General features: G+C 52.5%; 1 protein-coding gene across 5 annotated transcripts in view; it reads right to left on the bottom strand.

Moving 5' to 3' along the window:
* The window catches only part of LOC139250615 (electrogenic sodium bicarbonate cotransporter 1-like), a 245188-nt gene that overhangs the window by 195571 nt on the left and 26159 nt on the right, over positions 1–23458 (bottom strand). For all 5 annotated transcript variants that reach the window (XM_070873017.1, XM_070873015.1, XM_070873016.1 and 2 more), the window contains exon 3: positions 10133–10318. In XM_070873017.1, coding sequence (XP_070729118.1) covers positions 10133–10318 — 186 coding nt within the window. The remainder of the gene's footprint in view (positions 1–10132; positions 10319–23458) is intronic.

The raw sequence follows: 23458 nt of genomic DNA on the forward strand, positions 1-23458 counted from the left end.
TGACTTATGAGGAAAGGTTGAGTAGGTTGGGCCTCTACTCATTGGAGTTCAGAAGAATGAGAGGTGATCTTATCGAAACTTATAAGATTATGAGGGGGCTTGACAAGGTGGATGCAGAGAGGATGTTTCCACTGATGGGGGAGACTAGAACTAGAGGGCATGATCTTAGAATAAGGGGCCACCCATTTAAAACTGAGATGAGGAGAAATTTCTTCTCTCAGAGGGTTGTAAATCTGTGGAATTCTCTGCCTCAGAGAGTCTGAGTCATTGAATATATTTACGGTGGAGATAGACAGATTTTTGAATGATGGGAGTAAAGGGTTATGGGGAGCGGGCAGGGAAGTGGAGCTGAGTCCATGATCAGATCAGCCATGATCTTATTGAATGGCGGAGCAGGCTCGAGGGGCCAAATGGCCGACTCCTGCTTTTATTTCTTATAAGACACATTTATTGTGTTTTGATATACTGGTGCACAGCTCTGGTCCGTTTTACAAAAAAGATATTGAGGCATCGGGAAGGTACAAGAAAGCTTTACAAGGATGAGAGACGGAGTTGGTACAACTATTGGGGAAGATTGCTGGGGCTCTTTTCTCCAGAAAATTCGATAACAAAGGGGTGACCTGATAGAGATTAAAATTATGAAAGGGGTTTGATAGGGTAGAGATAGAGAAAATGATTTCACTTGTGGGGGAGACCAGAACCAGGGCGGGGGGAGTGGGACTGGCTGAGGTGCTCTTGCCGAGAGCCGGCACAGGCTCGATGGGCCGAATGGCCTTCTCCCGGGCTGTAACCGTTCTGTGATTCTATAGGGGCCATAAACATAAGATAGTCACTCAAAAAATCCACAGGGAATTCAGGAGAAACTTCTTTATCCAGAGAGCGGTGAGAATGTGGAACTTGCTGCCACAGGGAGGGGTTGAGGCGAATAGTATCGATGCATTTAAGGGGAAGCTGGATAAACACATGAGGGAGAAAGGAATAGAAGGATATGGTGATGGGGTGAGATGGAGAGGGGTGGGAGGGGGCTGGTGTGGAGCATAAACCCCGGCACGGAGCGGTGGGACATAAACCCCGGCACGGAGCGGTGGGGCCCAGTGGCTTGTTTCTGAGTTGGTTGCCCGAGGGATGAGGAGGTTGAGGTGGGACTGCGCCTGTGGCAAGGTACACAAGTGCCTCTTTTGTTTCCCAAAGCTGGTCGTGTGGCCCAGGCGCGGCTGGATTGGAGTGGAGGCGGAACAGAGCGGTAAAGACGGGCCTGCGAGAGAGGCGGCGGGCACAGCACGCATTGGTACAACTAATACAAGAAGGGAAGCATTAGAAACACAGGGACAGGGTCCAGCCATTCAGTCCCTGGAGCCAGCGGCAGGTCGGAGCCATAAAAGGAGGCGGCGAGTGGCCTCGGGAAGCAGTGTGGAGGCAGGCCACTCCAGGGAGCAGCGCGAGCTGGTGCAGGAGGGCGACGGCAGCGAAGAGTGACGTCATCAAGGTCCAGGTCGGTGATTGGAGCGTGGGCAGGTACAGCAGGAGCAGCGAGGTCGGGGCGAAGGAGCGGCGAGAGATTGTAGAGGGACGTGATCGGGGCCCAGGGGCAGCACGGGCCCAGCCCACACTGCGATATGTGAGCGCACACTGGGTCCGTGCAGCAGAGCTGGTCTCCAGTCATCTTGGGTAGCGCTTGTCACTGGACCAAGACCTAGCTCTGTCAACATAGAAACATAGCAACATAGAAAATAGTTGGAGGAGTCGGCCATTCGGCCCTTCGAGCCTGCACCACCATTCAATATGATCATGGCTGATCATTCACCTCAGTACCCCATTCCTGCTTTCTCTCCATACCCCTAGATCCCTTTAGCCATAAGGGCCACATCTAACTCCCTTTTGAATTACTCTAACGAATTGGCCTCAACAAGTTTCTGTGGTAGAGAATTCCACAGGTTCACAATTCTCTGGGTGATGAAGTTTTTCCTCATCTTGGTTCTAAATGGCTTATCCCTTGTCCTTAGGCTGTGACCCAAATTGCTGATGATACAAAGATAGGTGGGAAAGCAAGTTGTGATGAGGTCAAGCCCGTGTGGTGGCTGGTGTGCAACGGCCACCCCATGTTAAAAAAACCACGCACGGGCATCTTCCACCCTTCAGGATGTAGTTCAGGTCCTTCATTGAAACACCTGTGAACGCATCCTTTTTTGGCGTGGAAGCAAGTCATCCTCGCTTTGAGGGACCGCCTGTGATGATGATGATGATGACCCTGTTCCACCATTCAATGAGATCATGGCTGATGTGTATCTTAACTCCATCAACCCTCCTTGGGTCCGTAACTCCTAATACCCTTGACCAACAAAAACCTCGCGATCTCAGTTTCAACTGGCCCACAGCCTCAACAGTTTTTTTTTGGAGGAGCGAGTTCCAGATTTCCAGAGAAATCCAACAGCCAATATTTATCCCTCCATCAACATCACTCAAAAGACAGATGACCAAATTTTGTGTGTGGGAGCTTGCTGTGCACAAATTTCTGCTGCGTTTCCTGCATTACGACAGTGACAAAAGTTCGAAAATTGGTTGCAAAGCGTCCCGATGTCATGGAAGGCGCTGCATAAATGTAATTCTTTCAGCCTAGTCAGAGTCTCCGGGGCTGTAACGTAATCCAAAGTAGGGAGCAAACCACAGACCCGTCAAGGTGTGAAGGGGAAATGAGCAAACAGGAACTGTAGCCCTTCGCTGTGGTATCCTCGAGTCCCTCCCTCTTCACAATCCTGCCTCTCCTCGAAAACGGGGAGCAGTGGGGGAAGGAGCGAGTGAGAGGAGAATTAACAAAACAACCACTTGCATTTATATAGCGCCTTTAATGCAGTAAAAACGCCCCGCGGCGCTTCACAGGAGCGATTATCAGACACAATCTGACAGCGAGCCACAAAAGACGATATTCGGGGACAGGTGATTAAAGCTTGGTCAGAGAGGTTGGCTTTAAGGATTCTCTTAAAAGAGGAGCGAGAGAGGGAGAGAGGAATGTCCCCTCTGGTTTTTGTATGTGGTGGGCCATGCATGTATGGTACCCCTCCCAGCAGAACAATAACTTTATTTATATAGCACCTTTAACATAGTAAAACGTCCCAGAAGCCGTATAAGTAGAAATTAGCGCAGGTGACCGAAAGCTTGGTCAAAGAGGTAGGTTTTAAGGAGCGTCTTGAAGGAGGAAAGAGAGGCAGAGAGGTTTAGGGAGGGAGTTCCAGAGCATGGGGGTCCAGGCAACAGAAGGCACGGCCACCGATGGTGGAGCGATTATAATCAGGGATGCTCAAGAGGGCAGAATTAGAGGAGTGCAGACATCTCGGGGGGTTGTGGGTCTGGAGGAGCCCTTGCCTCAGCTCATCCGCTGCTGAAGCCCTCATCTATGCCTTAGTTACTTCCTGGTAAAGTGCAGCATCCCCACCGACACCTGGGAGTCCCTGGCCGAAGACCACCCTGGGTGGAGGAGGTGGATCCGGGAGGGCACCGAGCACCTCGAGTCTCATCGCCGAGAGCATGCAGAAACCAAGCGCAGGTAGCGGAAGGAGTGTGCGGCAAACCTGTCCCGCCCTCCCCTTCCCTCAACCACTGTCTGTCCCACCTGTGACAGGGACTGTGGCTCTCGTATTGGACTGCTCAGTCACCTAAGAACTCATTCTTAGTGGAAGCAAGTCTTCCTCGATTCCGAGGGACTGCCTATGATGATGATGAGTTACTTCCAGACTTGACTATTCCAACGCTCTCCACGGCTGGTTCGCGGCCTGCGCAGGACCGCCACTCACTGCGCAGCCATGCGTCCGCGGAGATTCGGGGGCACGTTGGTGGAGAGGCGGAGAGGTTTAGGGAGGGAATTCCAGAGCTCAGGGCCTTGGCAGCTGAAGGCTCGTAAGAAATAGGAGCAGGAGTTAGCTATTCGGCCCCTCGAGTCTGCTCCGCCATTCAATAAGATCATGGCTGATCTGATCATGGGCTCAACTCCACTTCCCCGCCCGCTCCCCATAACCCTTTACTCCCTTATCGCTCAAAAATCTGTCCATCTTCGCCTTAAATACATTCAATGACCCAGCCTCCACAGCTCTCTGGGGCAGAGAATTCCAAAGATTCATGATGCTCAAAGAAATTCTTCATCATCTCCGTTTTAAATGGGCGACCCCTTATTCTGAAACTATAGTTCTAGATTCTCCCACGAGGGGAAACATCCTCTCTGCATCTACCCTGTCAAGCCCCCTCATTATCTTACACATTTCAATAAGATCACCTCTCATTCTTCTAAACTCCAATGAACTTAGGCCCAACCTGCTGAACCTTTCTTCATTTGACAACCCTTTCATCTCAGGAATCAACCTCGTGAACCTTCTCTGAACTGCCTCCAATGCAAGTATCATCATCATAGGCAGTCCCTCGGAATCGAGGAAGACTTGCTTCCATTCTAAAGGTGAGTTCTCAGATGGCTGAACAGTCCAATACGAGAACCTCAGTGCCTGTCACAGGTGGGACTGATATTCATTGAGGGAAGGGGTAGGTGGGACTGGTTTGCCGCACGCTCCTTCCGCTGCCTGCGCTTGGTTTCTGCATGCTCTCGGCGACGAGACTCGAGGTGCTCAGCGCCCTCCCGGATGCACTTCCTCCACTTAGGGCGGTCTTTGGCCAGGGACTCCCAGGTGTCAGTGGGGACGTTGCACTTTATCAGGGAGGCTTTGAGGGTGTCCTTGTAACGTTTCCTCTGCCCACCTGGGGCTCGCTTGCCGTGTAGGAGTTCCGAGTAGAGCGCTTGCTTTGGGAGGCTCGTGTCTGGCATGCGGACAATGTGGTCTGCCCTCCGGCCAAAGCTGGAGGAGATTATGGAGATAGGGAGAGCGGGGAGGGGGGGCATTGCTTAACCGTAAGCGTACCGACTGTGAAGTGATCCAGTCAGCAGGATGAACAAACCTGGACTCGGGTTGAATTGTGCCCAGGACCAATCACCAAGCATCAGAGAAAAAAAATCTTTCCTTTTGATCGATCAAGCATTGAGTTTCCATGGAGATGTCCACAGACTGAACCACTCTAACCCAGCCATACAAAAGGACCAGTGTGGATAGACGGATCTGATCGGGGAGGGGCGGGGGTTGGTGGGGGGGAGGGAGCACATGACTCCGGACAGAAAGAAAATGAAATTCAAATCCTTCAGCAACATTTTAGTGGAATCTACAGCATCCACTGGCAAAAAAAACAATCTTCTTTTTTATTCTGGCAAATCTGGTGGAAAAGGAAGAGAAAACGTTCAGCAGAAAGTTGCAGGGAGCGGGAAGCAGAGCCTCGTCGATACCATACAGCGATTACCGCTGACTACCAAAGTAGATAATGCCACATGCATTATTGCAAGTCAGCCAGCATTATTCCTGAATACTGCACCGACCTGCTAACGTTACAAGAGACCTGATCACTGCCACTGCAAATTACTCAACACATTCAAGTATAAAGCCTGTCGACCCCAAGCCCCAAGCTCTGGAATTCCCTCCCCAAACCTCTTCGCCTCTCTCTCCTTCTTTCAGACTCTCCTTAAAACTCACTGCTTTGAGAAAGTTCTTTGGTCACCTGTCCTAATACAAATATCCAGACCGACACTCCCAGTGCAGTACTGAGGGAGCGCCGCACTGTCGGAGGGGCAGTACTGAGGGAGCGCCGCACTGTCGGAGGGGCAGTACTGAGGGAGCGGGGCACTGTCGGAGGGGCAGCACTGAGGGAGCGCCGCACTGTCGGAAGGGGCAGAACTGACGGAGTGCTGCACTATCGGAGGGGCAGTCCTGAGGGAGTGCCGCACTGTCAGAAGGGCGGTACTGAGGAAGCGGTGCATTGTCGGAGGGGCAGTACTGAGGGAGCGCCGCACTGTCGGAGGGGCAGTACTGAGGGAATGCCGCATGGTCATAGATGCCGTCTTTCAGATGAGACATTAAACCGAGGCCCTGTCTGCCCTCTAAGGAGAACGTAAAAGATCCCATGGCCACTATTTTGAAGAAGAGCAGGGGAGTTATCCCTGGTGTCCTGGGGCCAATATTTATCCCTCAATCACCAAAAGCAGATTATCTGGTCATTATCACATTGCTGTGTGTGGGAGCTTGCTGTGCGCAAATTGGCTGGCGTGTTCCCCACAACACAACAGTGACTACACTCCAAAACAGACTCCATTGGCTGTAAAACACTTTGGGACGCCCCGAGGTGGTGAAAGGCGCTATAGAAATGCAAGACTTTCTTTCTTGATGTGGCTCGTTGGCCGGCTTTGTCCAACAACGCTCCTGTGAAGCGCTCTCGGGACGCTTTGCTGTGTTACAGGCGCTATATGAATGCAAGTTGCCATCGACTCCTGCCCTCCTCACAAGCTGCAATCGAGCCGGCAGCGGTCAGGACACAATCTGTAAACGTGGGGGATCGGGAAGATCCCACAGCCATTGGTCAACGGTGTGGACAACGAGATGGTCGCTGCCCCCTGGAGGCACCAAAAGTCACACGATGAGGCTGCACCCTCGTGCCTGGCCAGGCCTGTGTTCAAGGCCTGTTGTTGAAGCAAAGCACAGGTCCATTGTTGGAGCAAAACACAGGCCCATTGTTGGAGCAAAACACAGGCCCATTGTTGGAGCAAAACACAGGCCCATTGTTGGAGCAAAACACAGGCCGATTGTTGGAGCAAAACACAGGCCTATTGTTGGAGCAAAACACAGGCCGATTGTTGGAGCAAAACACAGGCCTATTGTTGGAGCAAAACACAGGCCGATTGTTGGAGCAAAACACAGGCCCATTGTTGGAGCAAAACACAGGCCCATTGTTGGAGCAAAACACAGGCCGATTGTTGGAGCAAAACACAGGCCGATTGTTGGAGCAAAACACAGGCCCATTGTTGGAGCAAAACACAGGCCCATTGTTGGAGCAAAACACAGGCCCATTGTTGGAGCAAAACACAGGCCGATTGTTGGAGCAAAACACAGGCCCATTATTGGAGCAAAACACAGGCCTATTGTTGGAGCAAAACACAGGCCGATTGTTGGAGCAAAACACAGGCCCATTGTTGGAGCAAAACACAGGCCCATTGTTGGAGCAAAACACAGGCCGATTGTTGGAGCAAAACACAGGCCGATTGTTGGAGCAAAACACAGGCCCATTGTTGGAGCAAAACACAGGCCCATTGTTGGAGCAAAACACAGGCCCATTGTTGGAGCAAAACACAGGCCCATTGTTGGAGCAAAACACAGGCCCATTATTGGAGCAAAACACAGGCCTATTGTTGGAGCAAAACACAGGCCGATTGTTGGAGCAAAACACAGGCCCATTGTTGGAGCAAAACACAGGCCCATTGTTGGAGCAAAACACAGGCCCATTATTGGAGCAAAACACAGGCCTATTGTTGGAGCAAAACACAGGCCGATTGTTGGAGCAAAACACAGGCCCATTGTTGGAGCAAAACACAGGCCCATTGTTGGAGCAAAACACAGGCCGATTGTTGGAGCAAAACACAGGCCGATTGTTGGAGCAAAACACAGGCCCATTGTTGGAGCAAAACACAGGCCCATTGTTGGAGCAAAACACAGGCCCATTGTTGGAGCAAAACACAGGCCCATTATTGGAGCAAAACACAGGCCTATTGTTGGAGCAAAACACAGGCCCATTGTTGGAGCAAAACACAGGCCCATGTTGGAGCAAAACACAGGCCCATTGTTGGAGCAAAACACAGGCCCATTGTTGGAGCAAAACACAGGCCCATTGTTGGAGCAAAACACAGGCCCATTGTTGGAGCAAAACACAGGCCTATTGTTGGAGCAAAACACAGGCCGATTGTTGGAGCAAAACACAGGCCGATTGTTGGTGCAAAACACAGGCCTATTGTTGGAGCAAAACACAGGCCGGTTGTTAGAGCAAAACACAGGCCGGTTGTTGGAGCAAAACACAGGCCTATTGTTGGAGCAAAACACAGGCCAATTGTTGGAGCAAAACACAGGCCTATTGTTGGAGCAAAACACAGGCCGATTGTTGGAGCAAAACACAGGCCCATTGTTGGAGCAAAACACAGGCCCATTGTTGGAGCAAAACACAGGCCCATTGTTGAAGCAAAACACAGGCCCATTGTTGGAGCAAAACACAGGCCCATTGTTGGAGCAAAACACAGGCCCATTGTTGGAGCAAAACACAGGCCGATTGTTGGAGCAAAACACGGGCCGATTGTTGGAGCAAAACACAGGCCCATTGTTGGAGCAAAGCACAGGCCTATTGTTGGAGCAAAACACAGGCCCATTGTTGGAGCAAAACACAGGCCCATTGTTGTAGCAAAACACAGGCCCATTGTTGGAGCAAAACACAGGCCCATTGTTGGAGCAAAACACAGGCCCATTGTTGGAGCAAAACACAGGCCCATTGTTGGAGCAAAACACAGGCCCATTGTTGGAGCAAAACACAGGCCCATTGTTGGAGCAAAACACAGGCCCATTGTTGGAGCAAAACACAGGCCCATTGTTGGAGCAAAACACAGGCCCATTGTTGGAGCAAAACACAGGCACCTGATTGTCATTGCAGAGAACAATCCCTCGAGTCCTTTTGACCTACAGTGCAGATGGAAATGGCCTTGCCCTTCCCTTTTAAGCTCCAGGATGATTTAGTGGGTAAGGTTTCTCACTGGGACCTTGTTGCTTATTTTGACATCTTTCAGTTTGATAGGACCACGTGTTTATTACATTAATGCTGCCCCTCCTCCCCCAGTAAAGATAGGCGAGGGGGAACATTACTCCTTGCACAAAGGGAGAGGATATTTGTCAAACGGTTTGAGGGCGAACAACAACAATAAGTATTTATATAGCGCCTTTAACATAGTGAAATGTCCCAAGGCGCTTCACAGGAGCATTGCGAGATAAAAATTTGATACCGAGCCACATAAGGAGAAATTAGCACAGATTGGTCAAAGAGGTCAGTTTTAACATAAGAACATAAGAATTAGGAACAGGAGTAGGCCATCTAGCCCCTCGAGCCTGCTCCTCCATTCAACAAGATCATGGCTGATCTGGCCATGGACTCAGCTCCACTTACCCGCCCGCTCCCCATAACCCTTAATTCCCTTATTGCTTAAAAATCTATCTATCTGTGACTTGAATACATTCAATGAGCTCGCCTCAACTGCTTCCTTGGGCAGAGAATTCCACAGATTCACAACCCTCTGGGAGAAGAAATTCCTTCTCAACTCGGTTTTAAATTGGCTCCCCCGTATTTTGAGGCTGTGCCCCTTAGTTCTAGTCTCCCCGACCAGTGGAAACAACCTCTCTGCCTCTATCTTGTCTATCCCTTTCATTATTTTAAATGTTTCTATAAGATCACCCCTCATCCTTCTGAACTCCGAGTAAAGACCCAGTTACTCAATCTATCATCATAAGGTAACCCCCTCATCTCCGGAATCAGCCTAGTGAATCGTCTCTGTACCCCCTCCAAAGCTAGTATATCCCTCCTTAAGTAAGGTGACCAAAACTGTACGCAGTACTCCAGGTGCGGCCTCACCAATACCCTAAACAGTTGCAGCAGGACCTCCCTGCTTTTGTACTCCATCCCTCTCGCAATGAAGGCCAACATTTCATTCGCCTTCCTGATTACCTGCTGCACCTGCAAACTAACGTTTTGGGATTCATGCACAAGGACCCCCAGGTTAAGGAGCGTCTTGAAGGAGGAAAGAGAGGTAGAGAGGCGGAGAGGTTTAGGGAGGGAGTTCCAGAGCTTGGGGCCCAGGCACCAGAAGGCACGGCCACCGATGGTGGAGTGATTATAATCAGGGATGCTCAGGAGGGCAGAATTAGAGGAACGCAGACATCTCGGGGGGGTTGTGGGGCTGGAGGAGATTACAGAGATAGGAAGGGGGCGAGGCCATGGAGGGATTTGAAAACAAAGATGAGAATTTTGAAATCGAGCCAGTGTAGGTCAGCAAGCACAGGGGTGATGGGTGAGCGGGACTGGGTGCGAGTTAGGACACGGGGTAGCCGAGTTTTGGATCACCTCTAGTTTACGAAGGGTAGAATATGGGAGGCCAGCCAAGAGTGCGTTGGAATAGTCAAGTCTAGAGGTAACAAAGGCATGGATGGATCGAGCGTTTTGAGGAACAACAGGTCAGTACGGTACTCACCGAGCGGTTTAAACAGACTCCCGTTCGTCTGGTCATCGTTGTTCTCAGTGTCCGAGCGGTCTGATGCCTCAGCTGTCCTTTCCCGCTCCCTGCTCCTCTCCTTTAATGCCGACGTTCGCCTCCGATGACGCCTTCTCCTTCGATAGCTCTTTGGGACATGAACCCCAATATAAACAGTGTGGTGGCCTGGAAGGAAATGCACAAAGGGTTAACCATGGTTTCAGCTTCCATAATGCACTCGGTATCCAGGCACAAGTGTGTCAGCTGTGGCTCAGTGGGCAGCGCTCTCGCCTCTGAGTCACAAGGTCGTGGGTTCAAGTCCCACTCCAGGGACTTGAGGATAGTAATCTAGGCTGACACTCCAGTACAGGACTGAGGGAGCGCTGCACCGTCGGAGGGGCAGTACTGAGGGAGCGCTGCACCGTCGGAGGGGCAGTACTGAGGGAGTGCCGCACTGTCGGAGGGGCAGTACTGAGGGAGTGCTGCACTGTCGGAGGGGCAGTACTGAGGGAGTGCTGCACCGTCGGAGGGGCAGTACTGAGGGAGCGCTGCACCGTCGGAGGGGCAGTACTGAGGGAGTGCCGCACTGTTGGAGGGGCAGTACTGAGGGAGCGCCACACTGTCGGAGGGGCAGTGCTGAGGGAGTGCCGCACTGTCGGAGGGGCAGTACTAAGGGAGTGCCGCACTGTCGGAGGGGCAGTACTGAGGACGTGTAGAACCTGTGTAAATGCAAGTTGACTTTTTCTTTCTAGGACACTTCAGGGATAATTCAGACGGATCTGGAATTGTTAATATCCGCGTCCAATCTACCCATCCCTGCTCTCAGGGAGTTTGGGAAAAGTCTTGTTAGATTGGCCCCGAATTAATACAGGAACTAAAACAACTATAACTTGTATTTATATAGCGCCTTTCACATGGTGAAGCATCCCAAAAGAACTTCAGAGGAGTGTTAGGAGATCAAAATAAATTTGATGCCGAACCGCACAAGGAGAAATTAGCGCAGGTGAAAGAGGTCGGTTTTAAGGAGCGTCTTGAAGGAGGAAAGAGGCAGAGAGGCGGAGAGGTTTAGGGAGGGAGTTCCAGAGCTTGGGGCCCAGGCAACAGAAGGCACGGCCACCGATGGTGGAGTGATTATAATCAGGGATGCTTAGGAGGGCAGAATTAGAGGAGTGCAGAGATCTCGGGGGGTTGTGGGGCTGGGGGAGGTTACAGAGATCGGGACAGAAATATCAGTTTGTGTTAGAAACTAAGCTGGGTTCATTTGATTTGTAAAACAAAACCCAATTAAAGGCAGCTACAAATTCTTTGAACCCGAAGCTTGTGCCCTATACAAAACAGAAAGACATTCATTTATATAGCGCCTTTCATGACCTCAGGACATCCCAAAGTGCTTTACAGCCAATGGAGTACTTTTTGGAGTGTAGTTACTGTTGTATTGTGGGAAACGCGGCAGCCAATTTGCGCACAGCAAGCTCTCACACACAGCAATGTGATAATGACCAGTAATGATTTATTTATGTTGATTGAGGGATAAATATTGGCCCCAGGACACCGGGGATAACTCCCCTGCTCTTCTTCAAAATATTGCCATGGGATCTTTTACATCCACCTGAGAGAGCAGATGGGGCCTCGGTTTAACGTCTCATCCGAATGACGGCACCTCCAACAGTGCGGCACTCCCTCAGCTCTGCCCCTCCGACAGTGCTGCTCTCCCTCAGTACTGCCCCTCCGACAGTACGGCACTCCCTCAGCACTGCCCTTGCAACAGTGCAGCACTCCTTCAGCACTGCCCCTCCGACAGTGCGGCGCTCCCTCAGTACTGCCCCTCCGACAGTGCGGCGCTCCCTCAGTACTGCCCCTCCGACAGTGCGGCGCTCCCTCAGTACTGCCCTTCCGACAGTGCGGCACTCCCTCAGTACTGCACTGTAACGTCGGTCTAGATTTTGTGCTCAAGTCCCCCTATAGGAGCTACTGGGGACAAGTCACTAAATTCAGAATTGGCCGTGATCACATCCCTCAGAATGGAGTGAATCAGATGGCACTACGAGGGATTTTTGGTCACGGTTAATCTGGATCACAAAAGAGTTTTGAGGCCAAACTTGTAGGAGGACAAAACCTTATTGACTTTCATTCCTTTCAGTCCTATCAGCAGAGCGTGCTGGCCAGAGTCGGGAGCAATACCTCACCATTTACACTGGGAATGTCAAGTACTCTTTCAACACACTTCCACCCCACCCCTCCGCATAATGGCCTGAACACCTGCCATTTTCAAAGGATAATGGATTAAGTTCTGCAAAGGCCAGATTAGCCAGCCTGTTATTATGACGATATTTTTAGTAAAAGGACTGAGTGGGACTGGCGGCTGTGGCTCAGTGGGCAGCACTCTCGCCTCTGAGTCAGAAGGTCGTGGGTTCAAGTACCACTGCCGGGACTGGAGCACCAAAAACTAAACTGACACTCCCAGTGCAATGCTGAGCGAGTGCCGCATTGTCGGAGGGGCAGTGCTGAGGGAGCGCCGCACTGTCGGAGGGGCAGTGTTGAGGGAGCGCCGCACTGTCGGAGGGGCAGTGCTGAGGGAGCGCCGCACTGTCGGAGGGGCAGTACTGAGGGAGCGCCGCACTGTCGGAGGGGCAGTGCTGAGGGAGCGCCGCACTGTCGGAGGGGCGGTACTGAGGGAGTGTCTCACTGTCGGAGGGGCAGTGCTGAGGGAGCTGTCTTTCGGATTGAGACGTTAAACCTGCTCTCTGAGATGTATGTAAAAGATCCCATGGCACTATTTTGAAGAAGAGCAGGGGAATTATCCCCAGTGTCCTGGGGCCAATATTTATCCCTAAAAAGCAGATTATCTGGTCATTATCACATTGCTGTTTGTGGGAGCTTGCTATGCGCAAATTGGCTGCCGCGTTTCCCACATTACAACAGTGACTACACTCCAAAAGTACTTCATTGGCTGTAAAGCGCTTTGGGAATTCCTGAAGTGGTGTAAGGCGCTATATAAATGCAAGCCTTTCTTTCTATCTACATTTCAGTGGCTCAGTAACTCAGTGCTATTTGCGTTTATGTTTCTGGTTTGTTACTTAAACATTGTTTCTGGTTTGTTACTTAAATATTGTGAGACTTTGCATGTCTGGAAATGGGCTGGCGTTACTGTTCCCCATTGCAGAAACCCTAAATCGCAACCCCATTTGGTAAAGGGTGCTGCACAACTTGTGAAAACAGGTTCTGCGGTTGTTTGTTAAATGTTCCTTCTCGGGATATGGGCGTCGCTGGCAAGACCGGCATTTATTGCCTATCCCTAATTGCCCCTTGAGAAGGTGGCGGTGAGCCGCCTTCTTGAACCGCTGCAGTCCGTGTGGTGAAGGTGCTCCCACAGTGCTGTTAGGGAGGGAGTTCCAGGATTGTGACCCAGCGACGATGAAGGAACGGCCGATATATTTCCAAGTCAGGATGGTGTGTGACTCGGATGGGAACGTGGAGGTGGTGGTGTTCCCATGCACCTGCTGCCCTTGTCCTTCTAGGTGGTAGAAGCAACAGAGCCGGTCTCCAGTCGTCTTAGTCCTTGCCACTGGACCAAGACCTCGCTCTGTCAAGCCCGTGTGGTGGCTGGTGTGCAACGGTCACCCCACGTTAAAAAAATCCACCCACAGGCATCTTCCAAGCTCTAAGATTTCGTTCAGGATCTGGAATTTTAGGTCCTTCATTGAAACACCCGTGAACTATTTGACATGGAAGCAAGTCATCCTCGATTCGAGGGACTGCCTATGATGATGATGAGGTGGTAGAGGGCATGGGATGTGGGAGGTGCTGTCCCCTGGGAGGACAGGCGCACCAACATCAGTGTCCTCGCCCAGGCCAACATCCCCAGCACACTCGATCAGTTCGGCTGGGTGGACCACATTGTTCGCATGCCAGACACGTGGCTCCCTAAGCAAGTGCTCCATGCAGAGCTCCTTCACGGCAAACGAGCCAAAGGTGGGCAGAGGAAACGTTACAAGGACACCCTCAAAGTCTCCCTGCAACATCCCCACCGACACCTGGGAGTCCCTGGCCAAAGACCGCCCTAAGTGGAGGAAGTGTATCAGCTCTTCGAATCTCAACGCCCCGAGTGTGAAGAGGTCAGGTGCAGGCAGCGGAAGGAGCGTGCGGCAAACCAGTCCCACCACCCGCCTTCCCCCAACGACTGTCTGTCCCACCTGTGACAGGGAGTGTGGCTCTCGTATTGGACTGTTCAGCCACCAAAGAACTCACTTTAGGAGTGGAAGAAAGTCTTCCTCGATTCGGAGGGACTGCCTATGATGATGATGAGGTGGTAGAGGGCATGGGTTGTGGGAGGTGCTGGTGTTGGGGTGGGGGTGGGGAACACCTATCGGTACATGGCCGGGGTGAGGGGGAGGCAGGGGGGTCGTTCCCCTGGGGTCTCTGCCACATTCCCAGGCCACAGAATCTTTCTCCGCTTTGCCAGATTTCCCCTCGCCCCCTGATATTCTAATGTAACCATTTGCACCTCCTCTAGACCCACCTTTGTGTCTTTACCTGTCCCATTACCACTCCCTTATGCCTCTCACCATCATCCCCTTTTGTCATTCAATTTCTCCTGCCCCCAACCCTATCACAGATCTTCCCTTTGTTCATTCCCTGCCTCTGTAATTGCTGAAAAGCTGCTCATCTCTAACTTTTTCCAGTCCTGACGAAGGGTCATCGACCTGAAACGTTAACTCTGTTTCTCTCTCCACAGATGCTGCCCGACCCGCTGAGTATTTCCAGCGTTGTCTGCTTTGATTTCTAATTCACTGCCTTGTTGCCGGACGTTTGAGGGGATAGAAGCAGAGAAAGGGATTTTCTTGGTGCGTGTGTCTCACCAGTTAATAAATCTGACAAACAGACGGAGAAAAGAAATGGAATGAGCTGCCAAGTTCTTAAGTGGAAAGCAGGAGATGGTTTAAACCGCAGAAGTGATATCAGCATTAGACAATAAGAGGTATAACGAGAGGAGTTAAAGCCATTTACAGGTCATTCCGATGTGTGAATTGCTAAGGAATTGGGAATGAGGCAGATACAAAAGGAAGCAACAAAGAAATTGCCTTCACCTAACCAGGAAACTCAAGAGACGATTGAGTGAGCGCTTTGCCAAAACACCCTGTCGGAGGGGCAGTGCTGAGGGAGCGCCGCACTGTCGGAGGGGCGGTACTGAGGGAGCGCCGCACTGTCGGAGGGACAGTACTGAGGGAGCGCCGCACTGTCGGAGGGGCAGTGCTGAGGGAGCGCCGCACTGTCGGAGGGGCAGTGCTGAGGGAGCGCCGCACTGTCGGAGGGGCAGTGCTGAGGGAGCGCCGCACTGTCGAGGGGCAGTACTGAGGGAGCGCCGCACTGTCGGAGGGGCAGTACTGAGGGAGCGCCGCACTGTCGGAGGGGCGGTACTGAGGGAGCGCCGCACTGTCGGAGGGACAGTACTGAGGGAGCGCCGCACTGTCGGAGGGGCAGTGCTGAGGGAGCGCCGCACTGTCGGAGGGGCAGTGCTGAGGGAGCGCCGCATTGTCGGAGGGGCAGTGCTGAGGGAGCGCCGCACTGTCGAGGGGCAGTACTGAGGGAGCGCCGCACTGTCGGAGGGGCAGTACTGAGGGAGTGCCGCACTGTCGAGGGGCAGTACTGAGGGAGCGCCGCACTGTCGGAGGGGCAGTACTGAGGGAGCGCCGCACTGTCGGAGGGGCAGTACTGAGGGAGCACCGCACTGTCGGAGGGACAGTACTGAGGGAGCGCCGCACTGTCGGAGGGGCAGTACTGAGGGAGCACCGCACTGTCGGAGGGGCTGTCTTTCTGGATGAGACGTTAAACCGAGGCCCCGTCTGTTCTCTCAAATGGACGTAAAAAATACCATGCCGCTATTTTGAAGAAGTGCAGGGGAGTTCTCCCCGGTGTCCTGAAGCCAATATTTATCCCTCAATCAGCATAACAAAAAACAAATGATCTGATCATTATCACATTGCTCTGTGTGGGAGCTTGCTGTGCACAAGTTGGCTGCCGCGTTTCCCACATTACAACAGTGACTACACTTCGAAAGACTGTAACAGGTGGCCAATCCGTCACACTCAGGTGGCAAGTTGAACATTAATTCCGTTAACGGCTCTGCTCCCTGCCTCTGATGGATGTGCCGAGTGTTTCAGTGCTGGTTTGTAGCCTGTCTGAGCAGGTGGCAGGTCCAGTCGATGAGGGGCCCAGGATCCTCGGTTTTATAAACAGAGACAAAGGGGACAAATTCACCGTCGGCCCATTAACAGTTTGAAAAGTTAGCGGCAGGCGCTATCGATTTCAAACTTTTCCATAATTTGCGTCTGCGCTCCAGGAAGGAAGTGGAGGGCTAAATCAGGGGCTGCACTTCCTTCTTCATCACAGGCAGTCCCTCGGAATCGAGGAAGACTTGCTTCCACATGAGTCCTCAGGTGGTTGCACAGTCCAATACGAGAGCCACAGACCCTGTCACAGGTGGGACAGACAGTGGTTGAGGGAAGGGGAGGGTGGGACTGGTTTGCCGCACGCTCCTTCCGCTGCCTGCGCTCGGTTTCTGCACGCTCTCGGCGACGAGACTCGAGGTGCTCAGCGCCCTCCCGGATGCTCATCCTCCACTTAGGGCGGTCTTTGGCCAGGGACTCCCAGGTGTCGGTGGGGATGTTGCACTTTATCGGGGAGGCTTTGAGGGTGTCTTCGAGAGCTAATGGAAGCAGGTGCGGCGGAGACATCCGTTCCCTGCTCATTGGGCCGTGTTCAAAGGGCCCTTCGTTCCCTCAAAGGGGCGGGCCGCCACTGCAGGCTGTGCAATATGAAGGGGACCGACCTGGACCACCCAGGGAGCGGCGATCCCACCCGATCAGTCCAGCACTCGAGCAGAGCGCCAGGCCGAACAACCGCGAGCAGGAACATGCAAAAAAAAACGGCAATGAGAAAGGTAACGTTTTTGTTGTACGTACCTCGTCCACCGTGCCTTTACGTTTGCACCCCACCGTCCCCCCCCCCCCCACTCCGGGTAGTGGCGGGATACCCGATCCACGCCCCCTCCCCCCCCCCCCACTCCGGGTAGTGGCCGGATACCCGATCCACGCCCCCTCCCCCCCCCCCCACTCCGGGTAGTGGCCGGATACCCGATCCACGTCCCCTCCCCCCCCCCCCCCCCACTCTGGGTAGTGGCCGGATACCCGATCCACGCCCCCTCCCACCCCCCCCACTCCGGGTAGTGGCCGGATACCCGATCCACGCCCCCTCCCCCCCCCACCCCGGGTAGTGGCCGGATACCCGATCCACGCCCCCTCCCCCCCCCACCCCGGGTAGTGGCCGGATACCCGATCCACGCCCCCTCCCCCCCCCACCCCGGGTAGTGGCCGGATACCCGATCCACGCCCCCTCCCCCCCCCCACTCCGTGTAGTGGCCGGATACCCGATCCACGCCCCCTCCCCCCCCCACCCCGGGTAGTGGCCGGATACCCGATCCACGCCCCCTCCCCCCCCCACCCCGGGTAGTGGCCGGATACCCGATCCACGCCCCCTCCCCCCCCCCCACTCCGGGTAGTGGCCGGATACCCGATCCACGCCCCCCCCCCTCTCTGGGTAGTGGCCGGATACCCGATCCACGCCCCCTCTCCCCCCCCACTCCGGGTAGTGGCCGGATACCCGATCCACGCCCCCCCCCCTCTCTGGGTAGTGGCCGGATACCCGATCCACGCCCCCTACCCCCCCCCCCCACTCCGGATAGTGGCCGGATACCCGATCCACGCCCCCCCCTCCCCACTCTGGGTAGTGGCCGGATACCCGATCCACGCCCCCCCCCCTCCCCACTCCGGGTAGTGGCCAGATACCCGATCCACGCCCCCACCCCCCCCCCCACTCCGGGTAGTGGCCGGGTACCCGATCCACACCCCCTCCCCCCCCCCCCCCACTCCGGGTAGTGGCCGGATACCCGATCCACGCCCCCTCCACCCCCCACTCCGAATAGTGGCCGGATACCCGATCCACGCCCCCTCCCCCCCCCCACTCCGGGTAGTGGCCGGATACCCGATCCACGCCCCCCCCCCTCTCTGGGTAGTGGCCAGATACCCGATCCACGCCCCCTCCCCCCCCCCACTCCGGGTAGTGGCCGGATACCCGATCCACGCCCCCTCCCCCCCCCACTCTGGGTAGAGGCCGGATACCCGATCCACGCCCCCTCCCCCCCCCACTCTGGGTAGAGGCCGGATACCCGATCCACGCCCCCTCCCCCCCCCACTCTGGGTAGAGGCCGGATACCCGATCCACGCCCCCTCCCCCCCCCCACTCCGGGTAGTGGCCGGATACCCGATCCACACCCCCTCCCCCCCCCCCCACTCCGGGTAGTGGCCGGATACCCGATCCACACCCCCTCCCCCCCCCCCCACTCCGGGTAGTGGCCGGATACCCGATCCACACCCCCTCCCCCCCCCCCCCACTCCGGGTAGTGGCCGGATACCCGATCCACACCCCCTCTCCCCCCCCCCACTCCGGGTAGTGGCCGGATACCCGATCCACGCCCCCTCCCCCCCCCCTGCAGCTGCTGGTGGTTTCGCCCGGTGAAGCTGCAGGGGACGGAAGTCAATTTCGGGTCCGGGAGGAAGTTACCGGGGCGACGCGCGCGGCCATGACGTCGCGGTCTCCGGGCGCAGGAGATCGGGCACGCAACGCCAGAGCGCCTCAGCTCAACTCCCGCCCCATGTGGCAGGGAATCGATGGCAGCGCCGCGCCCGGTCGCAAAGGCATTCGACCCCCCCTCGGGGCGCTCACGGGAGGCGCGGATTCACCCAATCTCTCCTCCATCGAGTACAAAAGCAAGGAAGTTATGATGAACCCTGTATAAAACACTGGTACCCCAGCTGGAGTACTTGTCCAATTAGAAACATAGAAAATAGGAGCAGTAGTAGGCCATTCGGCCCTTCGAGCCTGCACTGCCATTCAATATGATCATGGCTGATCCTCTATCTCAACATCATATTCCCACTTTTTCCCCATACCCCTTGATGCCTTTTGTTTCCAGATATCTATTTATCTCCCTCTTAAATATATTCAGTGATTTGGCCTCCACAGCCTTCTGTGGTAGAGAATCCCACAGGTTCACCTCCCTCTGAGTGAAAACATTTCTCCTCATCTCGGTCCTAAATTTCCTACCCCGTATCCTGAGACTGTGATCCCTTGTTCTAGACTTCCCAGCCCCGGGGAAACATCCTCCCCACTTCCAGTCTATCCAACCAAGGGGGTAAGTGATTGCTGAATAGCTTTTCTTTTTCTTTTCTTTATCAGTAAGTAACCTTTCAGCATTGTTGTTGCCAAATTAAGTTAATCTAGGGGATAAATCATGGCAGGAGAGCTCAGACATGTGTTATGCTCCTCCTGTGCTATGTGGGAAGTCAGGGACGCTTCCAGTGTCCCTGACGACTACATGTGCGGGAAGTGCATCCACCTGCAGCACCTGACAGACCGCGTTGCGGCACTGGAGCTGCGGGTGGAATCACTCTGGAGCATCCACAATGCTGAGAATGACGTGAATAGCATGTTGTGAGTTGTCCACACCACAGGTAAAGGGTACACAGCCAGATAGAGGATGGTGACCAACAGGAAGAGCAGTGCAAGGAAGGTAGTGCAGGGGTCCCCTGCGGTCATCCCCCTGCAAAACAGATACACCGCTTTGGGTACTGTTGAGGGGAATGACTCATCAGGGGAGAGCAGCAGCAGCCAAGTTCATGGCACCGTGGGTGGCTCTGCTGCACAGGAGGGCAGGAAAAAGAGTGGGAGAGCTATGGTGATAGGGGATTCGATTGTAAGGGGAATAGATAGACGTTTCTGCGGCCGCAACCGAGACTCCAGGATGGTATGTTGCCTCCCTGGTGCAAGGGTCAAGGATGTCTTGGAGCAGGTGCAGGACATTTTGAAGAGGGAGGGTGAACAGCCAGTTGTCGTGGTGCATATAGGTACCAATGTTATAAGTAAAAAAACGGGATGAGGTCCTACAAGACGAACTTAGGGAGCTAGGAGTTAAATTAAAAAGTAGGACCTCAAAAGTAGTAATCTCAGGATTGCTACCAGTGCCACGTTCTAGTCAGAGTAGGAATCGCAGGATAGCTCAGATGAATACGTGGCTTGAGCAGTGGTGCAGAAGGGAGGGATTCAAATTCCTGGGACATTGGAACCGGTTCTGGGTGAGGTGGGACCAGTACAAACCGGACGGTCTGCACCTGGGCAGGACCGGAACCAATGTCCCCGGGGAGTGTTTGCTATTGCTCTTGGGGAGGAGTTAAAATAATATGGCAGGGGGATGGGAACCTATGCAGGGAGACGGAGGGAAGTAGAATGGGGACAGAAGCAAAAGATAGAAAGAAGAAAAGTAAAAGTGGAGGGCAGAGAAACCCAAGGCAAAAAGCAAAAAGGGCCAAATTACAACAAAATTCTAAAGGGGCAAAGGGTGTTAAAAAGACAAGCCTGAAGGCTCTGTGCCTCAATGCGAGGAATATTCGGAATAAGGTGGACGAATTAACCGCGCAGATAGCAGTTAATGTATATGATGTAATTGGCATCACAGAGACATGGCTCCAGGGTGACCAAGGCTGGGAACTCAACATCCAAGGGTATTCAAAATTTAGGAAAGATAGACAGAAAGGAAAAGGATGTGGGGTGGCATTGCTGGTTAAAGACAAAATTAATGCAATAGTAAGTAACGTTATTAACTTGGATGATGTGGAATCGATATGGGTGGAGCTACGGAATACCAAAGGGCAGAAAATGCTAGTGCGAGTTGTGTACAGACCACCAAACAGTAGTAGTGAGGTTGGGGACAGCATCAAACAAGAAATAAGAGATGTGTGCAATAAAGGTACAGCAGTTATCAAGGGCGACTTTAATCTACATATTGATTGGGTTAACCAAACTGGTAGCAATGTGGTGGAGGAGGATTTCCTGGAGTGTATTAGGGTTGGTTTTCTAGACCAATATGTCGAGGAACAAACCAGAGGGCTGGCCATCCTCGACTGGGTGATGTGTAATGAGAAAGGGCTAATTAGCAATCTTGTTGTCGAGGCCCCTTGTGGAAGAGTGACCATAATATGGTAGCATTCTTTATTACGATGGAGAGTGACACAGTTAATTCAGAGACTAGGGTCCTGAACTTAAGGAAAGGTAACTTTGATGGTATGAGACATGAATTGGCTAGAATAGACTGGCGAGTGATACTTAAAGGGTTGACGGTGGATAGGCAATGGCAAACATTTAAAGATCACATGGATGAAATTCAACAATTGTACATCCCTGTCTGGAGTAAAAATAAAACGGGGAAGGTGGCTCAACCATAGCTAACAAGAGAAATTAAGGATAGTGTTAAATCCAAGGAAGAGGCATAGAAATTGGCCAGAAAAAGCAGCAGACCTGAGGACTGGGAGAATTTTGTAATACAGCAGAGGAGGACAAAGGGTTTAATTAGGAGGGGGAAAATAGAGTATGAGAGGAAACTTGCTGGGAACATAAAACCTGACTGCAAAAACTTCTATAGATATGTGAAAAGAAAAAGATTAGTGAAAACAAACATAGGTCCCTTGCAGTCAGATTCAGGTGAATTTATAATGGGGAACAAAGAAATGGAGGACCAGTTAAACAAGTACTTTGGTTCTGTCTTCACAAAGGAAGACACAAATAACCTCCACGAAATTCTAGGAGACCGAGGGTCTAGTGAGAAGGAGGAACTGAAGGAAATCCTTATTAGGCGGGAAATGCTGTTAGGGAAATTGATGAGATTGAAGGCCGATAAATCCCCAGGGACTGATAGTCTGCATCCCAGAGTACTTAAGAAAGTAGCCCTAGAAATAGTGGATGCATTGGTGATTATTTTCCAACAGTCTATCGACTCTGGATCAGTTCCTATGGACTGGAGGGTAGCTAATGTAACACCACATTTTAAGAAAGGAAGGAGAGAGAAAACGGGTAATTATAGACCAGTTAGCCTGACATCGGTAGTGGGGAAAATGTTGGAATCAATTATTAAAGATGAAATAGCAACACATTTGGAAAGCAGTGACGGGATCGGCCCAAGTCAGCATGGATTTATGAAAGGAAAATCCTGCTTGACAAATCTTCTAGAATGTTTTGAGGATGTAACTAGTAGAGTGGACAAGGGAGAACCAGTGGATGTGGTGTATTTGGACTTTCAAAAGTCTTTTGACAAGGTCCTACACAAGAGATTGGTGTGCAAAATTAAAGCACATGGTATTGGGGGTAATGTACTGACGTGGATAGAGAACTGGTTGGCAGACAGGAAGCAGAGAGTCGGGATAAACGGGTCCTTTTTAGAATGGCAGGCAGTGACTAGTGGGTTACCGCAGGGCTCAGTGCTGGGACCCCAGCTATTTACAATATACATTAATGATTTGGATGAGGGAATTGAGTGTAACATCTCCAAGTATGCAGATGACACTAAGCTGGGTGGCAGTGTGAGCTGTGAGGCTAAAAGGCTGCAGGGTGACTTGGACAGGTTAGGTGAGTGGGAAAACACATGGCAGATGCAGTATAATGTGGATAAATGTGAGGTTATCCACTTTGGTGGCAAAAACACGAAGGCAGAATATTATCTGAATGGTGGCAGCTTAGGAAAAGGAGAGGTGCAGCGAGACATGGGTGTCATGGTACATCAGTCATTGAAAGTTGGCATGCAGGTACAGCAGGCGGTGAAGAAGGCAAATGGTATGTTGGCCTTCATAACTAGGGGATTTGAGTATAGGAGCAGGGAGGTCTCACTGCAGTTGTACAGGGCCTTAGTGAGGCCTCACCTGGAATATTGTGTTCAGTTTTGGTCTCCTAATCTGAGGAAGGACGTTCTTGCTATTGAGGGAGTGCAGCGAAGGTTCATCAGACTGATTCCTGGGATGGCAAGACTGACATATGAAGAGAGACTGGATCGACTGGGCCTGTATTCATTGGAGTTTAGAAGGATGAGAGGGGATCTCATAGAAACATATAAAATTCTGACGGGACTGGACAGCTTAGATGCAGGAAGAATGTTCCTGACGTTGGGGAAGTCCAGAACCAGGGGACACAGTTTAAGGGTTAGGGCTAAGCCATTTAGGACTGAGATAAGGAGAAACTTCTTCACTCAGAGAGTTGTTAACCTGTGAAATTCTCTACCAGAGAGAGTTGTTGATGCCAGTTCATTGGATATATTCAAGGGGGAGTTAGATAAGGCCCTTACAGCTAAAGGGTTCAAGAGGTATGGAGAGAAAGCAGGAAAGGGGTACTGAGGTGAATGATCAGCCATGATCTTATTGAATGGTGGTGCAGGCTCGAAGGGCTGAA

The sequence above is a fragment of the Pristiophorus japonicus genome, chromosome 2, assembly GCF_044704955.1.
Source record: "Pristiophorus japonicus isolate sPriJap1 chromosome 2, sPriJap1.hap1, whole genome shotgun sequence".
NCBI lineage: Eukaryota > Metazoa > Chordata > Chondrichthyes > Pristiophoridae > Pristiophorus > Pristiophorus japonicus.